Source organism: Triturus cristatus, chromosome 5_2 (assembly GCF_964204655.1).
Source record: "Triturus cristatus chromosome 5_2, aTriCri1.1, whole genome shotgun sequence".
Taxonomy (NCBI): domain Eukaryota; kingdom Metazoa; phylum Chordata; class Amphibia; order Caudata; family Salamandridae; genus Triturus; species Triturus cristatus.
The window spans coordinates 1,042,285,546-1,042,305,882 of record NC_140588.1 but is presented as its reverse complement, the minus strand read 5'-3'; the positions used below and the strand labels follow the sequence as shown (position 1 = coordinate 1,042,305,882).

General features: G+C 45.3%; 1 protein-coding gene across 2 annotated transcripts in view; it reads right to left on the bottom strand.

Moving 5' to 3' along the window:
* STARD8 (StAR related lipid transfer domain containing 8) overlaps window positions 1–20,337 on the bottom strand; it is a 644,863-nt gene that overhangs the window by 446,945 nt on the left and 177,581 nt on the right. The window contains exon 1 of one of the 2 annotated variants that reach the window (XM_085608323.1): window positions 16,050–16,385. The exons of the other annotated variant lie outside the window; for it this stretch is intronic. Within the exon in view, the coding sequence (XP_085464449.1) occupies window positions 16,050–16,094 (45 nt within the window). The 5' untranslated portion in view covers window positions 16,095–16,385. Of the gene's footprint in view, window positions 1–16,049; window positions 16,386–20,337 lie in introns of those variants that run through there. 2 annotated transcript variants of the gene reach the window in all.

Here is a 20,337-nt window from a genome sequence, read left to right as displayed (position 1 = left end):
GCTTAAGGATTGGCAGCAGATTTGACAGAGCTGAGGAAACAACTCTTCCTTAAATTCTCTCCACACTCTGTGTGGGAGAGGGTCCAATGGTGACCCGGAAGAGACACTCGGAGCAAGTTTACTAAAATCCTCTTCTGTATGAATCTAGAAATGACCCAGATTTACCAGATTGTCTTCATCTACTTCCTCCTCCCGCTTCCCCGGTGTCATCAGCTCATATAATCCGAATCCACTATCTGTCTCCGCTCCCTTATTAATATCCAGACCACCAATAATTTAGTGATCTTCTCCTCGAAGTAGGCTGCTAGACTATCACAAAGGTTCTGAGTTGCAGTGACCTAGTTTTCCATACAGTCTGGTTTGGAGAGGTCATTCACTATTTTTAATATAGCTCTGGCATTATTAGATGCCTCTAGAATGGATTTTGCATAGTACTCAGCCTTTGCCTTGTCAATTGTTCCTCTGTATATGCCTAGTGCTACTTTCAGTGCTATGTAATCCTGTTCCTCAGAGTTTCCTCCATTTTTGTTCAGCTTGTTTACAACTCTTCTTTAATATTTTTAGCTTCTCATTGTACCAGGGGACTGATTGTTTATGCCTATTTTTTACCTCTTTCTCTCTTACTCTCTCTTATATCCTCATGGGTCCTTCTCAAGTCGACCTGCATCATCGGAGCGGGAATCACAGAACCCACCAATGGTGTGTGGTGAATATCACACTCCAAGCTCAGTGGTCAGTGCTCAATACTCAACTCGTACCATAATACTTACTCTCTATCCCACCCAAGCCATAGTACTCTCTCTGATATCCTCGTGGGTCCTTCTCAAGTCGGCCTGCATCATCGGAGTGGGCATCACAGAACCCACCAATGGTGTGCGGTGAATATCACACTCCACGCTCAGTGGTCAGTACTCAATACGCAACTCCTGTCATAATGCATACTCTCTAGCCCTGGTACTCTCTCTAATCTCTTCATATCCACTTGTCATGCTGGCCCGCCATCATCTGAGTGAACATCATGGGACCCAGGAACGGTGTGTGGCGAATATCACACAATTTGTGCACTGCTCAGTACTCAATATACAACCCCTTCTACTGTAATGCATCCTCTCTACCCTCCCCAAGCCCTGGTACTTCCTCTGGTCTCCTCATGGCCCCTCTTCATGCTGGCCTCCCCTGTTATCATCTGAGTGCACATCACAGAACCCACCAATGGGGTGCGGCGTATATCACACTCCACGCTCACTGGTCAGTACTCAATCAGTACTCAATATACAACCCCTTCTACTGTAATGCATCCTCTCTACCCTCCCCAAACCCTGGTACTTCCTCTGGTCTCCTCATGGCCCCTCTTCATGCTGGCCTCCCCTGTTACCATCTGAGTGGGCATCACAGAACCCACCAATGGAGTGTGGCGTACATCACACTCCACGCTCCGTGGTCAGTACTCAATCAGTACTCAATATACAACCCCTTCTACTGTAATCCATCCTCTCTACCCCACCCAAGCCCTAGTACTCCATCTTATAGCCTCATGGGTCCTTCTCAAGTCGGCCTGCATCATCAGAGTGGGCCTCACAGAACCCACCAATGGGGTGCGGCGTATATCACACTCCACGCTCAGTGGTCAGTACTCAACAGTACTGCGTTTCATGCCCAAAATGTAAACCCCTCAGGGGAAGACAGAAATACTGAAGTGAAGGGTCTGCACTGCGTCCTGCTGTTCCATTCCAGGGGGTATTTTCACCCCAAGAATGATGTGCGAGATACAGGAGTGCATTGCAATCTGGTGATACTTGTGCAAATAATCGAATCTTCAAGGTGGCTGGGTGTAATGGAAAATGCATTTTTACAATGTTCTTTTATGAATATGTTCTCAGCGTGTTCTACTTACGTTTCACTCGTGCCCAACAGCATTAAAGCTTTAAATACCACACAAATAAAAGAGAAAAAAGGCAAATAACATGGCGGCAGATCGATACATAAGCAATTTCTAAAAAAGGGAACTGGGGACGGATTAAATGAAACCAGCACCAAAAGGTGAAAATGTTCATCTCTTGTTTGGTGCTCATTCTGTGACTGTGAGAGTTAAGGGGTCCCTCTCGAGGGTCGCGCTCTTGGCTGCAAGCACGGATTGCCAGAAAGAAAGCCCGGCAATTTGTGGGAATCCGAGCATTACAATGAACGTTTGCGCTCGCGCTCATGTGCATCACGTGACATGCATGTTATTCAGTATCTATACAGGTCATCGAGGTTTCATGGCGCTGGAGTAAAACATAACACGCAGAATACAGATAAAATGAGAAAACATAAATAAAGTTGATTGGAAATAAAAAAGTCTTCAGTGCTCTGCAAAAGATGAGCAGAAGGTGATGGAGTGAAGATGGGCAGAGAGTTTATTTCATTCCCTTGCAGCTGCCACTAGGAAGGCTCTGGCACCAATATGTCCTGCTCTAGTTTTGGGAAATTCCAGAAGAAACTGACCGCTGGATCGTAGAGTGTGCCTAGATGAGATGAAATGTAGTGACCATGAAGGTGGGTGCTTTGCCATGAATGGACAGAAGGACAGTTACAAAACTTTGAAAAGAGCTTTCTTCTTGATGGGAGCAGACAAACTTGTTCCAAGATGAATGAAATATGGTTGCGGTGCAAATTGTGCGCTCACAACGTGCAACTCGCTGCCCCCAGTGAAACAACTCCCAAGGAGACGGACAACTGCAATTAGTGTGGTTTGACCAAGGGCGCAGGCTTTGATTCACACAGACACACAGACTCACTGGGAAATCAGAAATGATGAGCAGATATTGTTATGAGAATACAGGGCGTAAGATCAGCCAAATCATACATAATTGTTATGAGAATGTAGGACATAAGGCAGTAAAACAGCTCAGAGACTGTGCAAGCAATGCAACAGCTATGTCCACCTTCCCTTAAAGCAGAATGCAAAGTGCCAGCAGGCCCCTTTAACCTTCTCCATTGCCCATGCCCTCAGCAAAGGGCATACCCTATTAGGAACTTCTCTCCATCACTCTGAGGGATGGGCAATGCCCACAGTTCCTTTTACCAACACATCCACTAGGGCACCGTATAGCGCTTTGTCCCTCTGGGGTACCTGACACCAGGCAAATCCCCCCAAAATGTTCAAATCCAGGCATCTCGGGGTAGGGCAGAAAGGTCCAGGACCACCAGCAGGTCAGTCCCCCCTCCTGCCTGCACAGTGCCCACACAAATCAACACCCCTCCAAGGGGAATGTTCAGTAAATCGGTCCACATTTGGGGTAGCCCCCATTTCTGCTACAAGAAATTCTGCCAAATTCCACCTTCCTCCAGGGGTGGGTGTGTGGTTGTGCGAATGCGGTATGATGGATCCTGGTGCACAGTGGAGGGAAAAGAGTCTGATCCTTTGCCTTGCGAGGCCTTATATGCTGCAAACCCCGGCAGGCGCAACTCAATGACATCAGAGGCAACCCTCCTTTGTGGCAACACCAATGAAGGACTCTCCACCTTGGCTCCTGCCCGTGGAGCACCTAACGGCACCCTTCTGCTATATGCCAGGGGAGCCTTCCAGTTCCAGTACTAAGCCGGAACACTGTGTTTTGCACCAGTTGGAGCGTTCTTATAGGGAGTCCAAAACAGCAAGAGTTGTCGCAGCCGAAGCTCGATTACACAAGGACCAAGGCAGCTGGGGCAATAGCTTCCGTAGTAGATGTAGTTGCCAGAAGCAGAAACTACCTACTTTAGAGATCTGGGGCCATATTACCAGAGTGCCCTTGGGGCACAATGGGGGTTTGCACCCACTTTGCACGCTCTCGGGGCACTTTGGTATTATAGAAGGGGCAGCAGACATTTGTGCAACCCCTTCTGTAATACTGAAAGCGTTGGCGCACATACGGGACCATCGCTTCCTCAAGAGGGCGCCCCCTCATTTGCATAGAGGGTGTGGCCCAATGCAGATGAGGATATCCCTTCGCCTCTAAACCCACGCCGTATTACAGATGCGGGCACAGAGGCAAAGAAGCTGTAGGAAGGCGCACTGACAGTGCACTACCTAAAAGGTGGCGCACGGTCAGTGCGCCCCTGATGACAGCCCTCTGGAGGGGTGAAAGGGGATACCATAGACCTCCCAGACATCCCCTTGCAGTGCACCCACTTGCAAGGGGATATCTAATCCCCTTTCAAAGTGCAGGCGGGTTGCCATCTGCACCGTGAAACACGGAGCGGCTTCAAAGCAGCCGCTCCCTTTCTCACAGGCATAAGCTGCCTCCAGGGCAGCCAAGTTTGCTGCTGTTCTGGGGGTTGTACATTCACTATAATAGGGGCGCATTTTCCTGATTAGCGAATGGCGCACTTTTGAAAGGTGCCTCTAGCGCTAACCAGGAAAATGTGCCCATACCATAATACGGGTGAGCTTAAGTCTGTGCACTGGGTGAAGAGTGGGACATTGCACCTTATCATAGTAAATCCACTTTTCCCCTTGTAGGAAAAACCCACACCTGCCCTGAGGGAAGTGTATTAGTGAAAAAAAGGCCAGCTGTTTGATGCCGCTTGTCCGGCTTTCATGGTACAGGTGAAAACCAGACTGTCTTTAAAATTGGGAACAGGGATTCCCCCTGCCTGTAGGCGGTAGTAGTGATTGGTTGCACCACCTTCGGGTGGATGCCTCACAGGTCCGTGGGACCCTCTTACCCATTTGCAAGAAACACCTTTGGGTGCGCTACCCTTATGTGGTACACAGTCAGTGCACCTTCTGATGGCTTCTTTCACTCTGGAGTCACATCTTTTATACAGCGCACGTGCAAAAGACACCCTCTTTGGATCACGTCAGTATGCATTTAACATTAGCGCAATATGTATCACAGAAACAGCCAAGAAAGCCTCTACAGTCATTTCTGTAATACCAAAGTGCTTGAGGTAGGGGCTACAAAAAACAGGCATATGAGGGTTGCAGCATGTGGCACTTTCTAGAACACATCCCCTATATTAATTTACTAGAATGCACTACTTCTAGCATTTCTATATGCCGTGTCCAATTTACTAGCCATGGAAGGATGAAAGGCAGATTTAGCCTTGACTTGAGTCAAACTCTTAACCTGGAGATCACCTCATTTTGTAGCTGTGACCTTTAACTCGCTGAGCCATCCTGATTACAATGAATACTATTCAATACATTTTGTGTAATTATTAATTAGTCTTAGTGATATTTTTTCTCATAGAATATTCCGAATTTGAATCCCTAGATGTAGCGACTATAAAAGGATGCAATACTTGTCATTCCACAAATTTAATATCCAAAAGCTGAACTCTATTGACAGAGCTCCACTGTCACTTCCAGGTTCCACTGGCTGTCATCTAGTGCATGTGCATCTTCTATAAAAAATATTCTCACTTCCGGAAAGCAAACAAGTTATTAGTGTTTTTTTTCCAGATCTATGTGGAAAATACATTTTTCCTCTTTCTTAGACACGCAGTAGTTATCATAATTGGGGCATGGGTTGCCCCCATTGCAGTTACTCTTTTGCAAAAGACATACTTATATCAAGTCCAGAAATTGTGTCTTAGTATCCCACTGTGTTTTATAGTCCTTTACACAGCCAAGTTAACCTCTGTTTTCATATAGTTACAGCTGCTAATAAAATTATTTATTTTTAAATTTATACCAATCTGGTTTACATCACTGTATTGAAGTGTGTGGACCAATCACTGAATACAAAAATTCCTAAAGATAAGCTTGTGTACAAGCAAAATTACATAATGTGAGCAGCCAGCTGGAGGGTACAAAGCAACTGCTCCACTAAAGAATATCAGACCTGAACCTGATATGGAGGGCAGGGGGGTGTAAAACTAGGTAATGAGGATGCAATGACACTCCCAGATTTCATTTGGAGTCTTTGAAAGGTAAGGAAATTAGTAACCCCTTCACGGTAGAAAGCTGATGGAGCCACAGGGGAGTAAGTTTGGTGAGTTTGCGGTCCCAGAAAATTACGCGCAGCGCCGCTCTCCAGCAGTGTATCGCCACTCGAGCACAGGAGGGCATCTCCTTGGAAACCGGATATCGATAGATTGCCGAGTAGGCCCTCACATCCCATTGTGTGGCGTTAGAGGTGGTATGCCGGGTCATTCCACCCTCCTGTAAACCATTCATTGATGGGCACTAATTGCGCAGCCCAGCAGAATGCGTAAATATCAGAAAATCCTAGTCCCCCATCAAAGGGTGACATTTGAGCCGCTGAGAAGTCCACCCTGTGAAGCTTCCCAGCCCAGAGAAAGGAGGTCAGTTTGGAGGTTAGGGAAGGAAATCATTGCCTTGGCACAGAGTATTGGAAATTTGCTAATATATAGGTACCGAGGAAGACACATCATCTTAAAGAGCGCACTGCACCCCATTGAATTGAGTGGCAGACATTACCAGCAGCGGAAGTCTTGGCCAAGGGAAGCGGGCAGGTCCTGTAAGTTAAGTCTCCAAGCTAAGTCCAGGAGGTGGGACATGTGGACTTCCAGGTATTTAAATGTGTTATGCGGCATTGGCATAGTGGGACACCAGCGACTGTCCTCAGCGTCCCCTCTCACCTCCAACAGTATGGATTTGACCGGATTAACAAAGACCGGAGGCCTCTCCGTAGAGGTGAATAATCTCCAGGCATTGGGGGACAGAGCTCGGAGTGTCCCCGACACACAACAAGAGATCGTCAGTGTACAGTGCCACCCAGTCCTTGAACCCTGCGCCCCATCTAACGCCACTGAAATTATGACCCCAAAATATGTGCCATGGTTCTCTACAGTATGGAACAAAACTAACATTTTGATACACATTTCATGGCATTATTATGTAGCTATTCTGCACTATAACAAAAGTTAAAACAAAACAGATTCCAGCTTACTAAAACACAGAGGTACCTTAAAGAAAGCTATATATATATATATATATATATATATATATAAAAATATATATATATATATATATATATATATATATTCAGCAGAACCTATTCAAAATATTATTCACTAACAAAGATTTTGTCTTGCATTATAGAACATTTTAACTAAGGGCGGGCAGAGAACTCTGCTCAGCCAGCGGAGTGTGCGGGGTTTTGCCTACTGAGAAAGCGGAGTTTAGGCAAAACTCCGACTCTGCAGCAGAGTTAGCCAGCTCTCCCCCCGACAAAAAAAGGCTCCATGCCTCCACCTGCGCAGTTCTCGCAAAACATACGTCGGACTTGGGGTTTGTGGGAGAGAGACCACGGCAAGGAGGAGGCGGGCAACCCGGAGACACCACAGTACAGGTAAGTGCCTTTTTTCTTTTTCAATTTATGTTTTTATATTTTTTATTGGGGGGGTGGAGGAGGGAAGCGTAGAAGAGTTTTTTTAACAACTCCGTGGAACTCCGCGTAGTGGCACTACGCCAGCTCCGCCTGGGGTTAATTTTAACACTGCCCTCCTTCAGGGAGACAGATCGTGTAAACTACACAATATTGCACTCTGCAGAAACAAGCTTATATGTGCACACCTCTTGTAATAAAAGGGTTGCCTCATTTAGTAGCCTCCTTCCCCAACACACAGTTATTCTCTGAAAGTGCCCTTATTATTGTGTGTTTTTGTGTCTCACTATGGGGTTCCGGAAGTAACACTTTTTGATACTAGACTGTCCTGCAGGGCAGTATTGTTCATTTTAAAGTCATTCTCCTTGTATCTCAAACCAGGAAGTACTTCTGGATTCATGACACAGGACTGACTATAAGAAGGTGCACTATGCTTGTGGTTCCGTTAAAGCCGAGCGCCCTCTTGAAGCAACACCAGCGTTGCGAACAGTGCCTAGAAGCCAAATATGAATTTGTGTCAAAAGTCAAGAAAGGTTTTGGATGCTAAAGAAGGAATCAGTCATTCTGCCGTGTTTGCAAAAACAATTAAGACTTTAGGTTTTTAATTGGTCCTGTTACGTTGATTTGTATAGCGCACTAATCACCCAAGAGGGTGTGCAGGCGCTAGGCACTTCAGACTAAAGTCTTTTGCCAGTCAATCAACTGGTTATATTTACACTATCAGAAACATTGAAAACTAGCTCGGAGTGCCCCGTTTTTAAGAAACTCTACTTCACATTAATTTTATTTACATATTTTTTTTTTATTATTTCTTGCTTCTGCTGCCCAATCAAAAGATACTATGCAAATGAGATTTCAAAATATATTTATTTTTATTTTAAAATTCTCTTTTTTTTTTTTAAACAGGCTGCCCAAATAATCTATTAATTTGTTTATTGTCATCATCAAATTGCCTTAAAACATAAAATGTCCCACAAATCAAAATCCATCGAAATAGATTGCAAAAGTTAAGAAACATTCCATAAAACTCCATACAACATGGCATGGCATGGCATGGCATTAGGCGACAAGCAGGCGTTAAGGGTGCACACACGGGATGCCACACGCCCACGTTAGTCTCCAATGCCATGGACTGCGCTCCCTGCGGCTCAGAGGGTCCCTACCTCAGACCCTGTCACAAGACCACCCATAAGCACAGGACGCCCACGGAAGGAGAGAAGGTGAGGGCCTACACACACCCAAACACGGTAGAAATAGGCGCACAACGAGACAAGGGGGGAACACCGCAAGGGAGAAAGAAGTAACATGTGACACTACTGTTGTGATCTGAAGTTGACGTTCTTTATTAAAAACTGTCTATGATACGTTGAACCATTTACTCCTGCCTGTATCCTATGGCAGTCATGAATAGAAGCTCTGAAACACATTTTGCTTTGATGTACCAAATGATGTCTTTCTTGTACTGTGAAAAAATCCACTAAAAATGATTTACAAAAAAAAAAAATGGCACTGCATATCATCTTCGAATTACATTATCATAATTTAAAAGGTACCTTTAAAAAATTCCCTGCAACATGACATGCAACAACTAATCCTTCACCTTCACGCAATACCCAGTGCTGATATTAGAAAATGTGTCTGAAAGATTGTGCAGTGTGCACATGAGCTTATAGTGCGAGCACTAACTTAAGAGACTCAACCTGCAGATGGGTAGTAATGGCCCATTTCACTTTTGTTGGGGTAGTAAAATGTAGCAATTATCAGGGTTTAGTGGGCCCCTTGGGGCTCTGGTCCCCGGTGCACTGCACCTGCCGCACCAATGGTAGGTATGCCCCTGCCATTCAAGCATTTCCACAGTAAATTAATTTACTCAGGAAGATTGAACATTTCACTGTGCGGCTACAACCACATTATATAGGATGAGACACCTATGATCCCATCCGATGCTTGACCTTTGGCCATGCCCTCCATATGTAAGAGGACACTGAGCTCACACTCTGCTCTTCTGCCCCTAGGCAGAGTGACCGAGCCTCAACCGCAGTCCTGGCGCTTCTTAGCTTGAATAAGGGAAGTAGTCGGCGTTTTCGGTTCTGGGTGAACTTTGTGCAAAATAACATAACAGCATCCTTTCCACCAATGGAACAATCACAGCGATAGTTCCCCTTTGGGTACCTTCCAGACTAAGGGTCTCCAACCTCTTTTGCAGTGAGAGCTATTTCTGATCAGAGAAAATCATTGTGAGCTTCCGAAGACTAAACAACCCATGCATGGTTACCAGACCGCCTCACGCCCAGCTCCGTTGACTTGAAGCCTAATGTCCATAGAACCAGATACTATGGTTTGAACAAAAGACTTTGCCTGGGCACAAGACAAAGCTACTTATTCCTTTGTTGGGAAGGTCCCAAATCAAGAGCTTATATATAGGGAACGTTTCCATCCGGGTAGAGCATGTTCAAGAAGTTCTCAATCCTAATGGACGATTTATGGGCGAGGTATTTAGCAGATAGCCTACCTTCTCGAACTTTGTATATATAGTCCTCAATTTTGTAAGACCAGAGCCGCTTCTTAACTTGTTAGACGTAATCCAGGCCTATTGGAGTAGGCTCCTTCCAATAGCCCTCTAGCTGCAGATGTCAAAAGATGTTTAACATAATTCAATCAGTTTCTACCACACCCAACTGCATATATGGACAATCATTTCTTGGATCCGTTTTAAAAAATAATGCTTGCCAGGGGTTCTTATACAAGCACTCCCAATAAAATACAGGTTTCAGCGCAGCCTGGTCTGCTATGGTGCAAATACCCAGTTCGAGATACAAAGGCACTAATGGGATCCCGGAGGCTACTAATAGCAGAGACCTGAGAAACGTGTTCTCTTGCACTTGGAGCTTTTATAAATTGCCGTACCCCATAGATCCGCCCCATATAAAGAGGCTGCCACCGCTTTCTGTTGGTAGACTTGCAATATTATGCTTAGGGACGAATTGCCCACCTTTTGTTTGAAGGCAAATATAGCCCGAGTAGACCAAGGGTGACCTTATCAATCTGGGCTTTCCATCTTAGCCTCCAGTAAGCTGTGTGATGCATTTTCGGTTGTCGCGAGTAGCAAATCATCAGCTGCAGAGAGGATCAGCACCGTACCGCCTGCGAAGGTAGGGACATTCAGGTCGACTTTTAACAGATATTCAACCACATCGTTCAGGAATAAACTCAAAAGGGTCCGGCCAACAAGAGCTCTACCCAAAACCTTGGTCAATCGACAAGGAGTCAGTGCACTAGTCTAAGACTCCGTAATGGACCTTGGCCATGTTTTTGGTATTTAGCCCGAGGATAGCTCTCAAAAGGAAGCTGTCGACACCCATCTAATGTAGTAATGACCATAGCTTCCCCCAACGGACGAGGTCAAGGGCAGATTTCAAGTCTACCTAAATCAGATAAAGGAGACTGTTCTTGATAACAATATACTTATAAATAATCCTATATAAATTGATTGCCTGGTCCACTTTTCTGGACCGGACGCCAGTCTGTGCCTCCATCAGAATTTTCTTGTTGTCCGTCCAACCCTGCAATCTGTGTAATAGTCCTTTGTGCAGGATCTTCCCTGCTCCATTCAGGAGTGAGATCGGGAGATAGCTTAATGGATTTTTTCAGCTACCTTTATTATGCAGTGGTACCAGGATTGCTGACTGGCAAGAAGTCGGTATCCTGTCCTTTATAGCAGCAGCACTGAACACCTTAGTGAGAATACAGGATCACACTTTAGCCTCCTCATGATATAAGTCAGGGGGAATTAGATCCAGACCTAGAACGTTTTTGCTTTTCATGCCGAGGATAGATCTTTCCATTTCTGGGGCTAAATTTGCTATGGCCAGGTTTTTGCCCACATATATCTTGTTGTTCTGCCTCAACATGGTTATTTGTAGGGCATTTAATCGCATAGGACTGCTTAAAATGAACCATTCGTTTCTTAGCACCTACGTGGCAGTCCAGCCTACTCGCTCTGCCGTTTCCCACATCAGAAACCGTCTTCCAGATCTTCTTTGTATCTTTCCAATTTAAGGCTTCCTTTAATTATATCTACGCTTTCCTGTTTTCAGTTTCTATTTTTGGTAAATTCTGGTGGGGTTTTTCAGCGTTTTCCAGTGATTTCAATACCTTAAAAAACAGTGCTTGTCAGCGATTACAGAGAGGGATGGAGGATTGTGCCCTCTTGATATGTCAAAATGAATCTGGAAAAATTGTCAAACGTCTTCTGGTGTTTTTCACGTGCTTGGTTTTTATTTGAATTTTTTTTATACGTGAAAATGAGATACAGACTAGTGAAAGATAGCCGACACGTGTTTCGCCCTAGTGGTCCATTGACCGTGGGCTTTTTCAAGGCCGATTGGTTGAGGGTTAGAGAAGAGGGGGATTCGGAGTGAGTGGAATATCACAAGAGATATAGGAAATGTGGAGATCACAGAGTGAGAGGTCACAGAGTAGTATTAGTGGACGATTGGACGTGAAAAATCAGAAGGTTCATTGATGGAAGTCAGGTATAGATAGCAGGGTGAAGACAGAAGTGTGCGGGGCATAGAGGGAGAGAAACGGAAAAGGGAAAACAGAAATGAGAAAGTGAAGAACGAGAGAATAGAAAGAAATAGGGAGAGAGATAGAGAGGAGACGAGAAGGGAGAGGGTGACAGAATTGAGTTAGATGTATATACACATATTTGTGATAGCAAAGGAAAATCTGTGGTAGTCACAATGAGACCATGAGCATAGGACAAACAAAAGTAAACTGTTTCAGTTACAAGGCGTCCGCTGAATAAGAGTATGCTTAAATAATCCTATATATCAGAGTAGAATAATCATTACATGCATGTATATATATGTGCAGTTACACAAGATTTTAAAGCACTCTTATTGAAAAATATACACATTTTCTCAAACGAGGAGTGAGATTAAAGGGCTGCAAATGTAGTATTCTTAATTCAAACATTCGATTCATTAATCATGGAAGTGTAGAAAATTGAAAAGAGAATGTAAAAAGAAAATGTAAGGAATCTGTAGGATAGAATAGCCGCTTACCAAAGCTTCGTTGTGTGTAGTAGTAATCTTTGTGTTTCTAAAACGGAAAAGGAGACACTGTGGGTGGCTGAGGTTAATAGTGCGCGAGTGAGACAGGTGACGCCTGAGAGTAGGGGGACCAAGATGCAAGTAGTTAATTCTCTAATTAAGCAAGGCGCCACCGAGAGCAAAATATTTGGGGTGTTTCGGGCAGGGGAAACAGAAAGTATGTCAATCAATGCGCTTTAAACATGCTAAATGGCGTAAAGAACGGCGTAAGAAACGGGAGCGCTACTGACAGGAGCACTGGCAAGGTGAGGTCATGGGGCATGTGGGAGTACATAGCGACGGGGTAAAAGTCTCCAAAACCAGAAAGGTGGTGTACTGGTACCTTAAGTGCTTACGGAAGAAAGTCATCAGTCGCGCTCTCAGGGCCTTTCAGGGTTTGTCTATTGATAAGTGCAGGTTAACTATTGCCGGGGCATACACATACCGGAGCGTTCAGGATGCTGATAGAAAGAGGGTCATCAGCCGCGCTGGGAGGGGCGTGTGGGATTTGAACCATTAAGTTTAAGTTTACCATCACAAAGCATCAAACATATTGACAGTGCTGTAAATCACACAGTCATGGAGTCTCCTTTGCATTCTGGAACTTGTAGTATTCTTTAGCCCTATTATATATTCATGACTACAAGTACCAGAATGCAAAGAAAACAACAGGGCAGCATTGTTTGAGCTACTCGTGCCTCACAGCAGCAGCCCCCAGGGGTGTGGAACTCCTGCAGCCAGACACCTAGGACACATTGTTTGGGGTCAAGGTCGTTTATTTTGTCCACTGGACAAATAGGCCCAAGGCCCTGCAGCAGAAACCCTTTAGCTGCCAGTTTACAGTACCAGGGCACTGTTTTGCAAAAGAGGAGTGCGGTTGTTTGCCACTAAGGCCAGGTTAGTATTCATTTGTAGAAATTGTACTAACATGTCTATACGATTAATCAATGTAAAGCCTTTACTAATAGGACGAGCAGTTCGGAAATGCAAGGAACTTGAGCTCAGCTGGGATCATGTACAGTGGGTCCAGTATGAAAGTGGCCCATGTTTGCAAAATGCAACAATTGGACAGTCTATGATTGGAGCTTCTGGCTTTACTGTATTTTTTTTCTCACCTCCGTTTATCCATTGTTATTTTTGGCTCATTGTACCTGTATTTTCCCAGATTTATTTGGTGTTTAGCATGAAAATAAAGCTGCAATTTTTATATTTGCACACATATTTAAGAGATAAATGTATAATCACATGTATTGTCCAACAGGTTTTAGCCCTATACAGTGAATTACAGTAATCGGAAAGCATTTGCATCGCAGAACATACATTTATAATCCCACAAGAATGCTCCCCTCAAGTAGAAGTAAATACCTGCATAAGCATAAAAGCAAAATTGGGGATTATTCGCTTACAAAAAAAAATGTAGACAAGCAACTATAAATAGCATTTCGCTAGATGTCTGTGCAACTTTAAAGACCATTCTTTGAGGTATTGATTAGTGAAGGATGTTTGAAGCAGGTCAGTATTAAATAAAAGAAAAAAGATTAACCATGGGGAATCAGTGTAAAACTATTATGGGCACGATTATATATGTCCTTGCATTCATGGAGATTTACAACTCTCATGAATTCACAAGAGTTGACGGAAGTCGGCCTGGAAACAGCACCCCCAGCAATATTTTCTGCATTGCATTTCCGCAAAAGCAAACACCCAATATTCTGCAGTGTCAGTCTGCCAAGCAATTGCACATGTATTTACCGTGCCCCCTTTTTCCTCCCTAAAAAGCTTTTTACACCTGCCCTTGTCATCAGTAAATGTCCAGTCTTTCCAGTTGTGGGAAGGGATTGGAGAGGAGATGTGAACGCCATTCAAAATGTAAATGTGTGAGTGCACACGGTTCACAGGTGATTCCTAGAATTACTGCTCACGCCAACTTCCACTCCTGTATATGGTTTTACGGAAAGGTGGCAAAACTATAGGCTTGCTAGAATTAAAACCTGTGTATGGCATGAGCCCAAAGATTTTCAGAGAAGCCATGATCAGAGCTCGGCTATAATGGGCCACCTCACTTCATGGCCCCAAAAAGGAAAAGTGTTTTTTTTTTCCCCCAGGGCAAACAGATTTGTGGAGCATCCACTTACTTGGACTAGTAGATGTTTGCTAAAATTGTGGCCCCCCTGTACATCTGACAACGGGGGTGACTGCACGCCACATGGAAGGAAGAGAAAAGTCTGAGAATAGACTTAGTGCAGAGTCTACAACGTGTCCAATCAGGGGCCCTGAAGAAGAACTTGCGGGCGGCGAGTGTGGCTTGGAGTCTTTTTTTTAGCCTCACGTATCCCTGGACTCATTTACAATATATAGCGCCTTGATACCTTCGGGTTTGGAGCGTTCATAAATGTACTTCCATTTCAACCACAATGGCACGGGATGTAGGGGTGCTGGAAGACTGCTGCCAATGTGTTAAAGGGACTACCAGTGGATGATGTCACAATAGATCTCATGACCCCAGAAGACGTCATCAAAGAAAGTAACACCCTAGAACGCTTATTGTTACTGTTTGTTAGCGCTGCAGGACTGGGGAGAGGTCTGGGATCTCTACACTGGGCGGCCCTTTAAGGACAGAAATCTTGCACGAGCAGCGCCTAGATCGAGAGAATCGCTGCCGAGGGTCCGGCCCCTGCTTGCCTTTCATTCCATCATGCGCATTATATGATGCAGCAACAATTTTAGGAAAGGACAAACGTTTGCACAAAACAAGTAACCAGGCACACCCCTCAAACACAAACGAGGAAACGATGGATATTCTGAGTTAGGGAAAAGGACAAATATTTCCCACTTCAGTGCAGAAAAGTAAATAAAAACTTTGTATTCAAACCTAGATCCCCAAATCTGGACAGTGGAGGGGGGAGAGGGGGGCGCACGCGGCCCAATGCTGCCAGTTGCGAAAGAGCGTGGTGTAAACGGTCTAAATTCAAAGTTAATGTTGGAGGGGGGGGGGGGGGTCTAGGCGCTAAGTTTTCAAATATAAAAAGTAGGTATCAAACGTGGCAAACACATCTATTCTTATCAGCATACGTTCTTATCATATGATGATTTTATAAACTCTAGATTTTAATCCGTCTCTAGATTTTAATCCGTCCTTCTTTATTTGTGTGATCTTGGACAAAACACTATCCGGCTCAATCCCGTATACGACTAACCTAGCGGTGAATAGAAAGGACTAAATCCTGGATATTTCGTGTTATTTAAAGAGCCCGATACGTCCATTTAACTTGCGCAGACGCCCTCCGCAGGCTGGTTCAGCACACGCACCGGCCGCCTGCATAACCCCGGCCACTACATGTGCATACCCCAGTCCCTGCCTGCACAGCCCCCCACTCCCTGCCTGCAAGGCCCCTCAGTCCCTGCCTGCACAGCCCCCCACTCCCTGCCTGCAAGGCCCCTCAGTCCCTGCCTGCACAGCCCCCCACTCCCTGCCTGCAAGGCCCCTCAGTCCCTGCCTGCACAGCCCCCCACTCCCTGCGCGCACAGCCCCCCACTCCCTGCGCGCACAGCTGTCTTCCTGAACACGCTGTCAGTTTTCCATGACTTCTCCTGCGCACTGAAGCGGGGGTCGGGGAGGGCTTCGGGGGGCACTTACCTTGGCCCGGGAGAAGCACGACCAGATGAAGTCCAGAAGTGGCATGATGCGGTGAGGGGCGCGTCCTCCTGGGACCCGGTCAGTAAGGGGGCGACCCTCCCTCAGCAGGGCAGACCCCCCTCCCGGACAGCGGCATGATCGCTGTCACAGCTGGAGTGAAGAGCCCGGAGCCGGGTGGAAGGAGGGACCGGGTGGATGAGAGGAGGAGCAGGCGATTCAAACTGCGCACCGTTATTCCGTTGGTTGGAAATGAGCCCCGCAAATTCCCCAAACATTACGAAAGTCCGAGCCGCGGAGATTTCTCTTTCCTGTCTCTGGAAAGGCGCTGCACCGGCTGCGGGCGGAGAACGAAAGCAAAAGCGGAGATAGGCAGACAGACTGCAGTCCGGAGAGAAACTTTAGAAGCAGAAGCTGGAGAAACGGACAGGGAGAAAAAAAATGATAGAGTGAGCGAGAAAGATAACAGCGCATGGAAGAGAAAGATGAGGAAGAGTAGGGAAAATAAATAAAAACGAAAGAGGAAAGAACAGATATTCGACCAACACCCTCGGGGTTCAGCCCAAAAACCACTGGAAGTAGCCCAGTGTTCCACAGGCCAGTAAGAGTGGGGGACCCCCATATCAGGACAGCCCTTCTATATGCTCGGCCTCTCTTTGGTAGAAAACGGTTGGTGCTTAAAAAAATGCAAACAAAAACTGGTCAAAAATCAATCTGAAAGGGATCTATTTTTACAGAAAACATTTCAGGGGTCATTTATGCAGGATTGCTTGTCTAACAGGCATTGGCAACGCCAACAGGGTTGGCTTTCCTATAGTCTATGAACAATTGGACAACCCTAGAGGCAGACATACAGAGGCAACATGGACAGTGAGAGAGCATGCACACAGGTACCTATGCACCCACAGGCGAGTGTATATGCATGCTCGACCTGTGTGTCCTCTCTGTGTGCCAATGGGAATCTCAGAAGTCTGTTGAGTGTTATTATCCCATACATAGGTGTGATTATCTGCAAGAATTATGCCAGAGGTTTAATGCTCCTATGTGGAATGCCTTAAAAGTATGCAAAGCCCCAAACGTTCAAGATCTTTAAGAGCTCTCGGACGCGACTATTCAAAAAGCAAAGACCGCTTATCTAAGCACACATCAATGTCCTTTGAAGATAATCCCTAGACCACAAGTGAAATACAAATCTGGCTAAATAAATAAATATGTGGGTTTATTTGCATAGAACGTTATGATAATGTGGGAACTACACAACCTTCACATGACAACATTTTGTGAAAATGTCAATATCTCATCCATGGAGACCACAACATATTGGGATAGGTTGTTTCAGAAAATGTCACTGAGGACATTTGGAGAGTCAGCAGGAACATTGCAGAGACAAAAGAGCGTGATTAAGTCCCATAATGACCTCTGAACTCATCACAAGTACATATCCTCCCCGGGTTTAGGGCACCTGTCAGATCCCGCTCAGCGTCAATGGCCTTGCTGATCCGCTCTAGTGGGACATTGACTAGGGATCGAAGGTACCCGCTCTTGTCTTCCAGTCATTCAGTTGCTGACAGGGTGGTCTCAGTCCCTTCTCATTCTTCTCTGGGGGAGAAACACAGTTGCTCTAGCTGGAGAAACAGGATGCCTGGGAAAATGGAGTACATTCCAAGTCCTGGGGATCCCATGGTGATGTGAGGACTTCCCGGTCCATAACGCAAAGAATACAATGGAGCGAGCTACTGCGGCGCTGATGTGGGAAAAGAGAAAGCTCTTCACATGGATCCGTGCAGACTCCTATTTCATCTGTAAACAAACACATGCACCTCCATTAGAGCGACCACCTCACTCCGCGGCGGCTTCAAGTCCTGGACTTTTCACCTGAAAATAAACGCCATTGGGTGTCCGATGCTAATTAAGTCAATGAATTGGGCCAATGGACACCAACCAAGACTGGAAACAGTGTCCGTAATGATATGGAGTCAGGTGGACCCTTAACCTCCGTGCTGGTTCAACAGAACAAGGGTCGGTGATCAGGCCGTTATTCCGTTCAGGTTCCACACCGCGTACCTCCCACTAATTGGTGAGCATCTGTACGCTACTGACCTCATTTCTGAGGCGATGACGACCTAGCGTTTACCTTGTTACTAAGCCTACTCTATATCCAATTACAAGAGTTTCATGCCCGTAACTTATCAGTCTGGGGGGCAACTGCTCAATTTTGGATTCTTCTAATCTTGCCCAAGTGACGACCTTCGCGCATATTCCACATCATTCTACACTATTTTTGACGAAGCTGTCCCCCAGGAGTATTGCTCGTACTGGCTTCGTTACCTCTTGTTTTTGCTTATTGGTCCATTGGAACACTGATAGCTACTCCCTCACTCAGTAGAGTTCGTTTTGAGTACGCTCTGAGTTGCCAAGAAGCCCCGTCTCTAAGCCCTTTTCTCCACGGAGTCTTAATGCACTAAAAAGACCCCATTGATGAGCAAATTGACCACTGTTCCATTTATCTGCTTATGCGCCCTGACAAAGGAATCAGTGGACTTTGTGGTCCACTCCAAAACGCGCGTCGGCGCTTGTGGTGTTCTAATTATTGATATGAACAATTTGTACTACTATTGAGATTTGTTTCTGTTTTCTTTTTAGGTGGCTTGTCTTCATGTTGTTTTTTGTATATGTCTCATGTGTAGTATTGTAATATATTGAATTTATTGTGTGTTATCTGTATGTATTTAAAAATGCATTTTGGTTAAAACATGGTTCTTTGTGGGCATTACTTGGCTTTTTGTCAGTGCAACAAAAATTTGAAATTATGTTTATTGCACTAGCTCCATTTTTATATTTTTGCTTACATAAAAATAAAATTGTTTAAAAATGTATTTCTCCATGTCCCTGTGATTGAATGAGGCACTAACCTATTATCTGTGGGAGTTATTACCGACCTAAAATATTTGGGGGAGGTTCTGTGATTCCTTGTGTTGATTTTTCCCCTGCCCTCCTCCCCTACCATTTAGCTTTTCAGGGGCCCTCTTTAGTATATTTCTGGTTCAACAGAACAAACCACTCAACAGACATCTGTTGGACTTGGTCCTGTCTGCAGGGAAACATCCAAGCTTTTTGCCTTCACCCCTCCTGTTTTCTGAGCCCACGTTTGTTGGCTTTAAGAACTCTGTGCTCTTCACCGCTGCAAACATGCGTGTGCTCTCTCCCGAACACTTCATACAATTAGCCAATACCTGATTAGTACATTTAATTTACTTGTTAGTCCCTCGTATATGGAACCACAGGTACTCAGTGTGAGAAGTTGGCCTGGCATATGCTGTCGACTAGTTATAGGGGACACCTTGCACCTGTCCAATTCGACTCTTATGGTGATAGGTTAAAAGACAACCTTTAAAGAAAGCTATCCTAGTGGCAGCTGTGGAGAGCAGCCTTCAGGCTAAGTCTTGAAGGAGCGTTAAGCTTATTGTTTTACCATGGATAACCTCTTGAATGACCAAATGAAAGAGTAGTCCACACAGATATATACAAAATATATGTATTTATTCTAAGAACAAATCCCACTAGTCTCTTGTGAGGCTGGAGGTAAAGATACAATTCAATAAAGCATTTAAACAACAATAAATAGCACTGGAATCACAGGGCCCCAGGGGGGGACCAAACCATATATTAAAAAAGTGGTATAAGAACCACGACAGTTCTGCAGACAGTGCCTAGGGTACTTAGGGTCGCTGGCCCCTTACAAAACCACCCAAGGTAGTGAGGAAGGGGACCCACGGGAGACGGGTGCAGTGTTTAAACTACAGTCGGGATCCCTATTAAATCCTATGGGAAATGTTGCGGTTGGAAATTACAAGAATCTGGACACTTCTAGCAGGAGTTGAAGTTCAGCAGCTTAGAGTTAAGCTTTTGGAGGGCCCACACCCACGACAGTACCGAGGTACCACTGTTACCTGCCCCAGGGAAGCCGGGTGCATAGGTCATTTTCGTTGTCGGGTCGCGATCTCGTTTTCAATGGAAAAAGGTGAAGAACTGCTGCTGGCGTGAAGCGTCGTCGATGTCGTGCAGATTGAAGATGTAGATCTTGAAGGTAATGACCTAAAAGCAGAGGGGACAGAGTCTGGGTCACTAGCCAGTGACCAGGGAGCTCAGGAGAAGGAGCCCTTCAATGTCGGGTGTTTTCATGTTGAAGATGGGTAGCTTGGATCAGCAGCCACGGGGTCCAGGAGCCTTCAAGGAAGGCCAGCTTCTGGAGGGTGACTGTCCCATAAAGGATGAAGGCCGCTGCGGTGTT